The sequence below is a fragment of the Pseudophryne corroboree genome, chromosome 9 (assembly GCF_028390025.1).
Source record: "Pseudophryne corroboree isolate aPseCor3 chromosome 9, aPseCor3.hap2, whole genome shotgun sequence".
Classification (NCBI taxonomy): Eukaryota; Metazoa; Chordata; class Amphibia; order Anura; family Myobatrachidae; genus Pseudophryne; species Pseudophryne corroboree.
Window position 1 is genome coordinate 109,661,062 of NC_086452.1, and position 12,495 is coordinate 109,673,556.

Below are 12,495 nucleotides of genomic sequence, written 5' to 3' on the forward strand. Positions count from 1 at the left end.
CCAGAAAAGAGTGTTTCTTCCACTGGAAAAAGCCGAGGAATTGTCATCTCTGGTCAGAGACATCCTAAAACCAGGAAAAGTGTCGGTACATCAATGCACAAGAGTCCTGGGAAAAATGGTAGCTTCGTACGAAGCAATTCCATTCGGAAGGTTCCACGCAAGGACGTTCCAGTGGGACCTGTTGGACAAATGGTCCGGGTCCCATCTCCAGATGCAACAGCGGATAACCCTATCGGCCAGAACCAGGGTGTCGCTGCTGTGGTGGCTGCAGAGGGCTCATCTACTAGAGGGCCGCAGATTCGGAATACAGGACTGTGTCCTGGTGACCACGGAAGCCAGCCTTCGGGGCTGGGGGGCAGTCACAAAGGGAAGAAATTTCCAAGGACTGTGGTCAAATCAGGAGATTTCTCTTCACATAAATATCCTGGAGCTAAGGGCCATTTACAATGCCCTAAGCCAGGCAAGACCCCTGCTTCAAAACCAGCCAGTACTGATCCAGTCAGACAACATCACGGCGGTCGCCCATGTAAACAGACAGGGCGGCACGAGAAGCAGGATGGCGATGGCAGAAGCCAAAAGGATTCTCAGATGGGCAGAGAATCATGTGTTAGCACTGACGGCAGTGTTCATTCCGGGAGTGGACAACTGGGAAGCAGACTTCCTCAGCAGGCACGACCTCCACCCGGGAGAATGGGGACTTCATCCAGAAGTCTTCCAAATGCTGGTCAACCGGTGGGAAAAACCACAGGTAGACATGATGGCGTCCCGCCTCAACAAGAAGTTGAAAAGATATTGCGCCCGGTCAAGAGACCCTCAGGCGATAGCGGTGGACGCTCTAGTGACACCATGGGTGTACCAGTCGGTTTATGTGTTTCCTCCTCTACCTCTCATACCCAAGGTACTGAGAATAATAAGAAGGCGAGGAGTGAAAACCATACTCGTGGTTCCGGATTGGCCAAGAAGAGCTTGGTACCCGGAACTTCAAGAGATGCTTACAGAGGACCCTTGGCCTCTGCCGCTCAGACAAGACCTGCTGCAGCAGGGACCCTGTCTGTTCCAAGACTTACCGCGGCTGCGTTTGACGGCATGGCGGTTGAACACCGGATCCTGAAGGAAAAGGGTATTCCGGAGGAAGTCATCCCTACCCTGATCAAAGCCAGGAAGGATGTCACCGCAAGACATTATCACCGCATTTGGCAAAAATATGTTGCTTGGTGTGAGGCCATGAAGGCCCCGACGGAGGAATTTCAACTGGGTCGATTCCTGCACTTCCTGCAAGCAGGGGTGACGTTGGGCCTCAAATTGGGGTCCATAAAGGTCCAGATTTCGGCTCTGTCGATTTTCTTCCAAAAAGAACTGGCTTCACTGCCTGAAGTTCAGACTTTTGTAAAAGGAGTACTGCATATTCAGCCTCCTTTTGTGCCCCCAGTGGCACCTTGGGATCTCAATGTGGTTTTGGCATTCCTGAAATCACATTGGTTCGAACCACTTAAGACTGTGGATTTAAAATATCTCACGTGGAAAGTGGTCATGCTGTTGGCCCTGGCGTCGGCCAGGCGGGTTTCAGAATTGGCGGCTTTGTCTTGTAAAAGCCCTTATCTGATTTTCCATATGGATAGGGCAGAATTGAGGACTCGTCCTCCGTTTCTCCCAAAGGTGGTCTCAGCTTTTCACTTGAACCAACCTATTGTGGTGCCTGCGGCTACTAGGGACTTGGAGGATTCCAAGTTGCTGGACGTAGTCAGGGCCCTAAAAATTTATATTTCCAGGACGGCTGGAGTCAGAAAGACTGACTCGCTGTTTATCCTGTATGCACCCACCAAGCTGGGTGCTCCTGCTTCTAAGCAGTCTATTGCGCGCTGGATTTGTAGCACTATTCAGCTGGCGCATTCTGCGGTGGGACTACCGCAGCCTAAATCTGTAAAAGCCCATTCCACAAGGAAGGTGGGCTCATCTTGGGCGGCTGCCCGAGGGGTCTCGGCTTTACAACTTTGCCGAGCTGCTACTTGGTCAGGGGCAAACACGTTTGCAAAATTCTACAAATTTGATACCCTGGCTGAGGAGGACCTGGAGTTCTCTCATTCGGTGTTGCAGAGTCATCCGTACTCTCCCGCCCGTTTGGGAGCTTTGGTATAATCCCCATGGTCCTTACAGAGTCCCCAGCATCCACTAGGACGTCAGAGAAAATAAGAATTTACTCACCGGTAATTCTATTTCTCGTAGTCCGTAGTGGATGCTGGGCGCCCATCCCAAGTGCGGATTGTCTGCAATACTTGTAAATAGTTATTGTTTCACAAATCGGGTTGTTATTGCGAGCCATCTGTTCAGAGGCTCCGTTGTTATCATACTGTTAACCGGGGTTCCTATCACGAGTTATACGGTGTGATTGGTGTGGCTGGTATGAGTCTTACCCGGGATTCAAAATCCTTCCTTATTGTGTCAGCTCTTCCGGGCACAGTTCCTAACTGAGGCTTGGAGGAGGGTCATAGGGGGAGGAGCCAGTGCACACCAGATAGTACTAAATCTTTCTATAGAGTGCCCAGTCTCCTGCGGAGCCCGTCTATTCCCCATGGTCCTTACAGAGTCCCCAGCATCCACTACGGACTACGAGAAATAGAATTACCGGTGAGTAAATTCTTATTTTCCCCCAGCACCCTAAATGATGACCGTAACCGCATTTCAAAAAGGCTTTAGTCTCCGACATTAAAGTAGAACTAAACTCAAATTAATTCACTTCTTGTTCGTATTCCCATGTATCCATCTGTTTGTAAAGGAAACCATGATACGTGTTGCATTTACCATCCTGGTGGCTAACATCTTCCAAGAACAGGAGCACACCATGCTGTATAAACTGTGACCCAAATAAAGTGACCAATGCTTTGCTCTAATACAGGTGTGATCATATACATGGTATACAGGGGGTTACAGTATTCATTGATATTTTTTAGATTAAATGGTCAGTGACCAGGAGTGTAGAACCATTTCATATTATGGTAACATGTAATATGCAACCTCAGAAAGACAGTTTGCATAACTGAATTCTTCTGACAACCAAATAAAGATCAGACAATACAGTGTAATATCATACCTTCCTCTATCCATAGAATGTCAGGATTTAGAAATTGGTATCCATTCAGAATGTCTGCATGTTCTGAATGTCTAGTCAGAATGTAGATTTGGACATTATGCCCACATGTGACTTGTAGACATACAGAAATGTTGACATGGCATTTTAGTGCTACATTTAGGCTTAGGCTAAAACAGTGTAAAATGTTATGTCAGAATTTTAAATGTCGACTTTGACCATGGTGACAATTCAGAGTGTCGACATGTTACATATTACATTTTGATTGTTGACCTATCATACCACACCCTTAGGGCTGTTTCACACTACCTGGTTTTCACCAGATGGCAAAAAGCCGGACAAACTTTGTCTGTTTTTTTGCCATCCGGCAGGGTCTTTCACACACCTCGGCTTTGAGCCGTGTTTAATGCTGTGCGCATGCGCAGCAGCAGCGACGACGGCTAAACAAACCGTTGTGTGTGAAAGCTCCCATACACACACACGGTTCTCTGCCTACAAAGACGGCATGGCCCCGGCCCGGCAGCCGGACCTTTCAGTGGATATTTCCGTCTGCAACCCAGCAGCCGTGCCGTGTGAATTGGCACATTGCTCTGCATGTGTCTCAGCAGCACGGGCGCGGCAAAAAGCCATCAGGGATTTTGCCGGGCGGCGCTAGCCGTAGCGTATGTAATTGCCCTTATAAGCTTGTGCGGCCCATAGTAACAGACCATATCCATCCCTTGTCCCGCGGCATGACTTGCTTTTGATTGATGTGATAACGCCCTTGGTATAAATACAAGGGGAGCTTTTGAAGATGTCCGTGCACCCTTCCTTTGTAGGAGACCGCATGCTCTGCTTTCCGTGCGCAGACTCAGGATCTCGTCCCTAACTCGGAGCTGCGTTCAGCTGCGCAGTTCCAGGCAAGTTTCTTATATGTAATGCCCATTACCAACATCCATTATTAACCAGAATTTGGACTAGCAGCGCATTGTTTGGTTCACGGATAACCGACTAAAACTCATTTTATTTTTTTGTTTTTTTAACTTTAATACTGAGAGGTTGTGTTTTGTAATATCTTATTTTTTCTGATCAGAAAACAATGGCCGTGCCAGGTCACCTGACATCAGTCCACGATAAAATGGCTACGTTCTTGGTATCATTTGTGATCATTGTGTGGCATCTCCCAGTTGCTACCACTCGTAAGTGTGATGGCAAATCCCAGTCATGCCCAGTGGTCATACATTTCATGTCACAACTGATCTAGAAACGGTGCCAAAATATCTCTCAAAAAATGTAAGTTTAAATTCTGAGATGAAAGTACAAAGCCAATTATTGTTCATGTTTGTAGAATTAGCTGAATATAAAGATTTAATCTGATTGGTTAAAGACTTGCACGGAACTCTCTGCAGGCCTGTATGCTGATGTCACGTGACCAGCGGCAAGGCTTCTGATCTCCCTATAGCTTTTGTGTGCTGTGTTTTCAAAGCTGCCTTTGACACACATCAAATACACCTTTCCATTTGATGTCTGTCCCATGCAGATGCCTGACTTTTAGTAATTTTTCTTTCCACCGGCTGTTTTCCAAGATACTGGTAGGAATCTACTACTGGAAGCAGAGATCCGGTGCCAGTGAGTAACCAAGCCAAGGTCTTCCTAACAATGCTGGTTGGTGTCTTTTTGCAGCTCTGCAGAGTCAACGGAACTGGCAGTGCATTCATATTCTGGAACGGTGACCGTACAGGGGGTTCTGCGGAGGAAAACATTATTAAAGGAAGGCAAAAAGCCAACAGTAAGACATCCATGCATCTAACTGATAATCGCTGTAGTCTGCCATCTTCACTGTCCCAACCTTGGCGCAGTTCAAATATATTTTTAATAGCAGTCATCCTTACTTTGCATGTGTATATTCAGCTTATGATGTATGCAGATTTATTTTCAGCAGACAACAAAAGCAACAATGATGCCTTCATAAACCTAAATTATTATTATTACATTTTAATTATAAGGCGCCACAAGTGTTTTGCAGCGCCGTACAAAGGACAGTACAGGGAGACAAAACTTAGCATTACAGTAAATAAATAACAGAAATAAAGTACAGGTAACAAGGAGCACCACAATTCTCAAGACATAATACAGCTAAGATGTAAGTAGTGAAGGAGTGATCATCGTACTACTTGGGGCTGGCGGCCATAGATGGAGATGAGCCTTTACCAGCAGGAGAAAAAGCGGTAAAGATGGTCGTTGAGTAGGGAAGAGCTGCGAGTGAAATGTGTCGAGAAGAGGGCTTAGATAACAAGAGGAAAGAGAGCCCTGCTCTGAAGAGCTAACAATCTAGTAGGAAGGAGCGACAGACAGATGACATGAGGTGCAAGCAAGCGGGTGGAAGCCTGATGGCACTATGCAAGCAAAGCTGAGATGTTCAAGGCATGAGGCAGGAGGATGAAGGCGCGGCCTCAGGACTCGGTTATGCGTCGGGAGGGTATGCTTTGATGACTAGGTTTGTTTTTAGTGCCCGTTTGAAGCTTTGCAAGGTCGGGGAGAGTCTAATGGAGCTGGAGAGTGCGTTCTACTGAAGGGGTGCAGCACAGGCATAGTCTTGAACACTAGCATAGGAAGCAGTGACCAGGGCGGTCGAGAGGCGACGGTCATTGGTCGACCTTGAGGGGCGGAAGGGAGTATGAAGAGAGATTAGGTTGGAGATGTAAGGAGCAGTGAAACAATAACACACAGTAAATGTGAACACATCTCTGCCATTTCTTAAAGTAGATTTGGTGCAATCTTACAAGCTGGCATCCTGAATGTTATTTGTAAGCTGCAGTTTACAGTAGACTGGGTCAGAATCTGGGTTGGGAGTACAGCACAAATAAAAAAGACTTTGCACCCTGCTGCGCTGCAGGAGGGGCATATTTAAAATATGCAGACATTTAGGTTTGGCAGATGCGTGTCCAAACTAAAGTCTATATTGCAATGTAAAACAAAGCTGCCCAGTGTTTGTGGGCTGCATTCAAAAGACGCCAACAGTTAGACTGCATGCAATAAAGCATAAAAATATTTGCACAGGTTGCAATGCAGCAGGGTTTGTCCAGGTGCCAAGTATCTCCTTTGTGTTTTCTGTTTGCTTCCAACTCAGAAGCAACCCCTCTGTCGGCGGGATCAGTATGATATCCCGGCAGTCAGAAGGCCAACGCCAGCATCCAGACAGCCAGGATACCGACGGCGAGCGCAGCGTGTCCTCTCGAGGGCTCGCTGCACTTGCCACGCTTAGGGCCCGGTAGGGACCTTTGGTGGCCACAGGGTTATATACCACCTCGGGTGGTGGCGTGGACCACCATCCAAGTGGGGATTCCAGCCGGCGGTCGGTATTCCAGCCGCCAGTATTTCACCGGGTGTCGGGATCCCGGCATTGGCATCCTGACAGCCGGGATCCCGACATCCGGTAAATTGACTGCCTTCCCTGTCAGCTAATCCTCTGTAATAGGATAACTGTAACATGCAAATAATATAATAATGTGCATTGGTAGTGTAAAAAAAATGTATGTATATTTGTCCCATACGAACTAGAGATGTGCGCAGACCCCCGTGTTTTGGTTCTAATTTCATCCTCGTGTTCAGGTTTTGCAAAATCACCCTCAAGTATTTTGATTCAGAGAGTGGTTTAAAACCATTAAATAAAAACAAAAACAATAATCATTGATAGTTATCGATAAAAACCACTAAAATCATGTAATTTTTGCAATCCGAAAAACGAAATTCGGATTTAATATCCAAATTACAAACCGCTGGACAGGCTCGGACTGGCCCACCGGGGTACAGGGGAAGCCACCGGTAGGCCCCACTGCCTGGGGGGGCCCTCCTCCTCTAGGGTTTAGGTTCTAGACTGTGCACTTGAATTATATATTATACATATGTTACCATATACTGCAGAGGATTATGATGTATTCTCTACAGTACATTGCTGTCATTAATCTGTCACACTATCATGCATGCACTAGCATTACTATATAAATTATCAAGGAGTCCAGACCAGGTTCTCTCTAATGGTTAGCCAAACCTCTGTGGTGGCTGGCCACACCCCCTTTGGAGGCTGGCCACACCTCTAATCATGGGCCCCTACCACTGCATACCCCCGGTGGACCCTTCATGCTCCAGTCCTACACTGCCGCTGGTAGATTCGAACAGGGACTCTGGGGCAGATGTATTAAGCCTGGAGACTGCATAAGGAAGTGATAAACCAGGGATAAGTGCAAGGTGATAAATGCACCAGCCAATCAGCTCCTAACTGTCAATTTGCATATTGGAGCCGATTTGACTGGTGCGTTTATCACCTTGCACTTATCCCTAGTTTATCACTTCCTTATGCCTTCTCCAGGTTAATACATCTGCCCCTCTGTTTGGACCGGATCTCCTCGGGATATCCGGACCGGGTTTTTGAGTGGGTTCGATCCAAAAAATTCTGGTGGATTGGTCTTCTGCACATCTCTAATGTGTACAACCTATTATAAGAACCGTAAGACTTAATTGAGACATAATTTAAATGTGTCAGAACAGGAAATAATTGCATAATCATTTACTATCCAAAACCTCCACAGAATTAAATTGCAAGGCCACAGAAATGGCTACAGATGTCATGGTCCATGTTGATAGTGATATCATTTTCCATTAGGGGTTCTTGTGTTAATTTGCCAGTGCAGAATAATGTTACATTGCTAACAAACACACTCTGTGAATGTTTCCGCACACATGTAATGTGTACTCTGTACGCAGGTTGCATCCTGGACCAAATACTGGGCGGTACTGTGCGGCGCACAGCTCCTCTACTATGCAGCAAAATCTTTGAAAGCCACAGAGAGAAAACACGTAAGTAATAGGCGCACCGTGCGTTGTTTTTGTTTTTTTAAACAGATTTATGAATTTAAAATCTGTACAACATAAAAGTGAATGCTGCCAAGCAGGGCTGCTATCAGGTTGGGAATGCTGGGAGTTCCGGGGCTGGACACACAGGGGGGGCCTTACCCTGGCTCCTGCCGCAGATATCTGGAGAGCTGCACCAGGCTGCACAGCTACAGCAGGTGGCTGCGCAGGGAAGACTTCTTAAAAACAAGCCTTCCCTGTGCATTAGCCCTCTGTGAATCGTTCCTGCAGGTCCGCGGAGCTGCACCTATATGTGATATCACTATGTGTGATGTTACATAGGGGTGGAGAGGCACGGCAGAATAACGTGCCCTAGAGCTCCAAGTGAATGAAGATTGCATTGCAGCGGAGAGGACTGAAAGACCAGCCAAAGAAGGGAAGTAATAAAAAATTTTAAGCAGATCACAATCGTAGAGCAGGGATAAGGTATCAGGGGTTGGGTCCTGCCTGTTTTGTCATTGCCAGACCTCATAATTTCTGATGTCAGACCTGCTACCAAGATATATTATCTACTCCAAAGTACATATTTTAGGCTGGGTACACATTAGACAATATTTAAAACCTAAATATTTAAAACCTGTTTGGGCTGCCTTGTGGACCGAGTTTGGAAACCCTGCAGTTGTAATGGAAAAAAATAGTGATGTTGTACAAGATGTTTTCTTGGCAGTCTAGAACCATACAGCCATCTGTATAGAAACATAGGGGTATATGCAATAGCGGGCGAAATCGCGGCAATTATCGCCGTTTTTTCAATTCGACCAAATTCGCCAGGTGAATTCCGGAAGGTGGCTTCCGGAATTCACCATATGCAATGAAAAACGGATTCGCCTGAGTCGCGGGCGAAAATCGGCCGATTTTGCGGTTTTTACCGCGATTTTAAAAAACGGGAAAAAACGGGGAAAAACCCGAAAAAAAAATGGCGTGGGGTCCCCCCTCCAAAGCATAACCAGCCTCGGGCTCATCGAGCTGGTCCTGGTTCTAAAAATGCAGGGGAAAAATCGGGCAGGGATCCCCCGTATTTTTAAAACCAGCACCGGGCTCTGCGCCTGATGCTGGTGCCAAAAATACGGGGGACAAAACGAGTAGGGGTCCCCCGTATTTTTAACACCAGCATCGGGCTCCACTAGCTGGACAGATAATGCCACAGCCGGGGGTCACTTTTATGCCGTGCCCTGCGGCCGTGGCATCAAATATCCAACTAGTCACCCCTGGCCGGGGTACCCTGGGGGAGTGGGGACCCCTTCAATCAAGGGGTCCCCCCCCCCCCAGCCACCCAAGGGCCAGGGGTGAAGCCCGAGGCTGTCCCCCCCCATCCAATGGGCTGCGGATGGGAGGGCTGATAGCCTTTGTTGTAAAAAAAAAAGATATTGTTTTTTCCATTAGTACTACAAGTCCCAGCAAGCCTCCCCCGCAAGCTGGTACTTGGAGAACCACAAGTACCAGCATGCGGAAGAAAAACGGGCCCGCTGGTACCTGTAGTACTACTGGGAAAAAAATACCCAAATAAAAACAGGACACACACACCTTGATAGTACAACTTTATTTCATACGCCGACACACACATACTTACCTGTGTTGACACGCCGACTGCAACGATCTCCGACGATCCGAGGGTACCTGTCAAAAAAAAAAAAACTCACCTTCCAGCGTCCAGAGGTCCAGAGGTAAATCCACGTACTTTGTTAAAAAAACAAACCGAACACGAGCCATACCGGACTGAAAGGGGTCCAATGTTTTCACATCAGACCCCTTCCCACGAATGCAGGGACATCACGTGACTCCTGTCACTGATGTCCCTTCAGCCAATCAGGAAGCGCTACTGCCGTGGCGCTCATCTGATTGGCTGGACGCCGTCTGTACTCTGACAGCGCCTTGCAAAGCCGCTCCATTACTTTCAATGGTGGGAACTTAGCGGCTAGCGGTGGGTTCACCCGCCGGTCACCGCTGACCGGCGGGTGACCTCACCGCTAGCCGCTAAGTTCCCACCATTGAATATAATGGAGGGAGCTGTGCGATGCGCTGTCACAGCGAGCAGCCAATCAGGTGAGCGCAATTGCGCTTCCTGATTGGCTTACAGACCTGTCAGTGACAACTGTCACTGACAGATCTTAATCGTGGAAAGGTGTCCCATGTGTCAGCATGGGACACCTTTCAGTCCGTTATGGAGCGGGTAAATGCGTTTTATTATTTTGCCAAGTACGTGGATTTATCTCTGGAGCCTGTTGAGGTGAGTATATTGAACTTTGCTTTTCAGGTACCCCGGGATTCTACATGGAGAAGAGGACCGATGTCGGCGTGTGAACATAGGTAAGTATGTGTGTGTCGGCAGTGTGTAATAAAGTTTTACTGTCGACGGTGTCTGTGTCCTGTTTTTATTTGGGTATTTTTTTTCCAGTAGTACTACAGGTACCAGCGGGCCCGTTTTTCTCCCGCATGCTGGTACTTGTGGTTCTCCAAGTACCAGCTTGCGGGGGAGGCTTGCTGGGACTTGTAGTACTAATGGAAAAAACAATATCTTTTTTTTACAACAAAGGCTATCAGCCCCCCCATCCGCAGCCCATTGGATGGGGGGGGACAGCCTCGGGCTTCACCCCTGGCCCTTGGGTGGCTGGGGGGGGGGGACCCCTTGATTGAAGGGGTCCCCACTCCCCCAGGGTACCCCGGCCAGGGGTGACTAGTTGGATATTTAATGCCACGGCCGCAGGGCACGGCATAAAAGTGACCCCCGGCTGTGGCATTATCTGTCCAGCTAGTGGAGCCCGATGCTGGTGTTAAAAATACGGGGGACCCCTACTCGTTTTGTCCCCCGTATTTTTGGCACCAGCACCAGGCGCAGAGCCCGGTGCTGGTTTTAAAAATACGGGGGATCCCCTGTCAATTTTTTCCCCGCATTTTTAGAACCAGGACCAGCTCAATGAGCCCGAGGCTGGTTATGCTTTGGAGGGGGGACCCCACGCCATTTTTTTTCCTGATTTTACCGTTCCAGCAATTAAAAAAAAAAATATTTTAAAAAATATATAAATAATATTTGTGCCTCCCCCAAAAAAAAAAAAAAAACCTAATCCCTTCTAATATAAATAGATCTACTATTCCAAAAAAAAAAAACACCAAAAAAACCATGTTTAAAATTTTTTTATTTGTTTTCACCCTCCAAAGTGTGGCGGATGGAAAATCGCGAATTTGCTGTCTAAAAGCACTGCAGGCGAATTTCCAAACTTGAATTGAATATGCTGGAGGCGAATTGCAGCATCTGTACCATTGCAGAAAAGGCGAATTCGGAAAAACGCGAATTGAGAAAAGGCGAATTTTGACGGGCCGTTTTTTTGCGAAAAATGACTGCACTGCATAGGCGAATTGATTTTTGGAGGCGAAAACGGCCCGGAATTCGCCTTTTTTGCCGATTCGCCCGCTATTGCATATACCCCATAGACTTTGATGGACAGAACAATTGCTTGTGTTATTCTGCTCATTTCAGCACCTACGTTTCTGCAGTTTAATTATTGACTTGTATGTATGCCCAAAATAGGTAAGGCATCTCTGCCCATTATACTGAAAGGCGGCCATGTTGGGTCTTTTCAGTCATTGAGAAAATAAATTCTCTATTTGACGCTTAAGTCATCTCTAAAAAGGAGTAATCCTCATTCCTATGTGATTAGTTGAGGGAAACTGCCAGAATCAAACATGGCTTACAAGAAACCAATATCTGAGATCCAGTCAGCACATTTGCAAGTTGTATGTTAATTCATCAAACAGCGGTTATAGGGTATTGATGCCACAATACAATTGCAGATATAAAAACCTCTAGAGACCAGTGGGCGCACACACAAATATACGTAAAGTATCAAAAAATAGATTGTATTAATGTACTGTGCCAATACGTGTGGACTAGCAGCACATTTAAGGTTTCTGTGTGAAATGCGGACATGAATGTTTGTGCAGGCAGCAATATAAAATTGTAATACAGATAAAAAAAAATAACTAATAGCACCTGCAGACTAAAGTCATGCAATAAAGGACACCTGACTAGAACACGGAAGCTTGGGCCCATGTGAGGTTAGGAATATCAAGTTCTTGGTCATGAAGAAGTATCAGGGCACACACAGGATCATGTAATTTCTATATCATGGATATCTAATGCAAGCAGACTAAAGCCAATTAATATTTAGCATACGCACTGCCCTGTATAGAAGCCAGAACATGTGTGTGGTATATTTCAGATACCTGCTCACATGTGCCACTCTCAATGACACAGGGGTCCATTCAAATCCAAATCAATGTTAATAGAACTGCTAGTCTGGAGATGCCAGTTCTCGTTTCTTAAGCCAGGTGTGTCATGAGTTCTACGACTTAAGTGCCTGCCATGGTACTGTTTGCGCCGCGCTAAAGGCATTAGTTTAGTCGGAAATCCTCTAGTCGGTCTTAATTGCACACCCAATAAAATAGCTCTGGGTTATTCTATTCTGATGGAAATGGTATTCTGAAGTGAACCCTGCTGCTAAGAGGTCATGGGGTATATGCAA

General features: G+C 46.7%; 1 protein-coding gene across 13 annotated transcripts in view; it reads left to right on the forward strand.

Moving 5' to 3' along the window:
- The window catches only part of RALGPS2 (Ral GEF with PH domain and SH3 binding motif 2), a 359,193-nt gene that overhangs the window by 323,918 nt on the left and 22,780 nt on the right, over positions 1-12,495 (forward strand). For 8 of the 13 annotated variants that reach the window (XM_063939732.1, XM_063939731.1, XM_063939736.1 and 5 more), the window contains 3 exons: positions 3,904-3,984; positions 4,748-4,853; positions 7,829-7,921. In XM_063939732.1, the coding sequence (XP_063795802.1) occupies positions 3,904-3,984; positions 4,748-4,853; positions 7,829-7,921 (280 nt within the window). The remainder of the gene's footprint in view (positions 1-3,903; positions 3,985-4,747; positions 4,854-7,828; positions 7,922-12,495) is intronic. The other 5 variants (XM_063939737.1, XM_063939741.1, XM_063939739.1 and 2 more) reach the window with 1 other exon arrangement.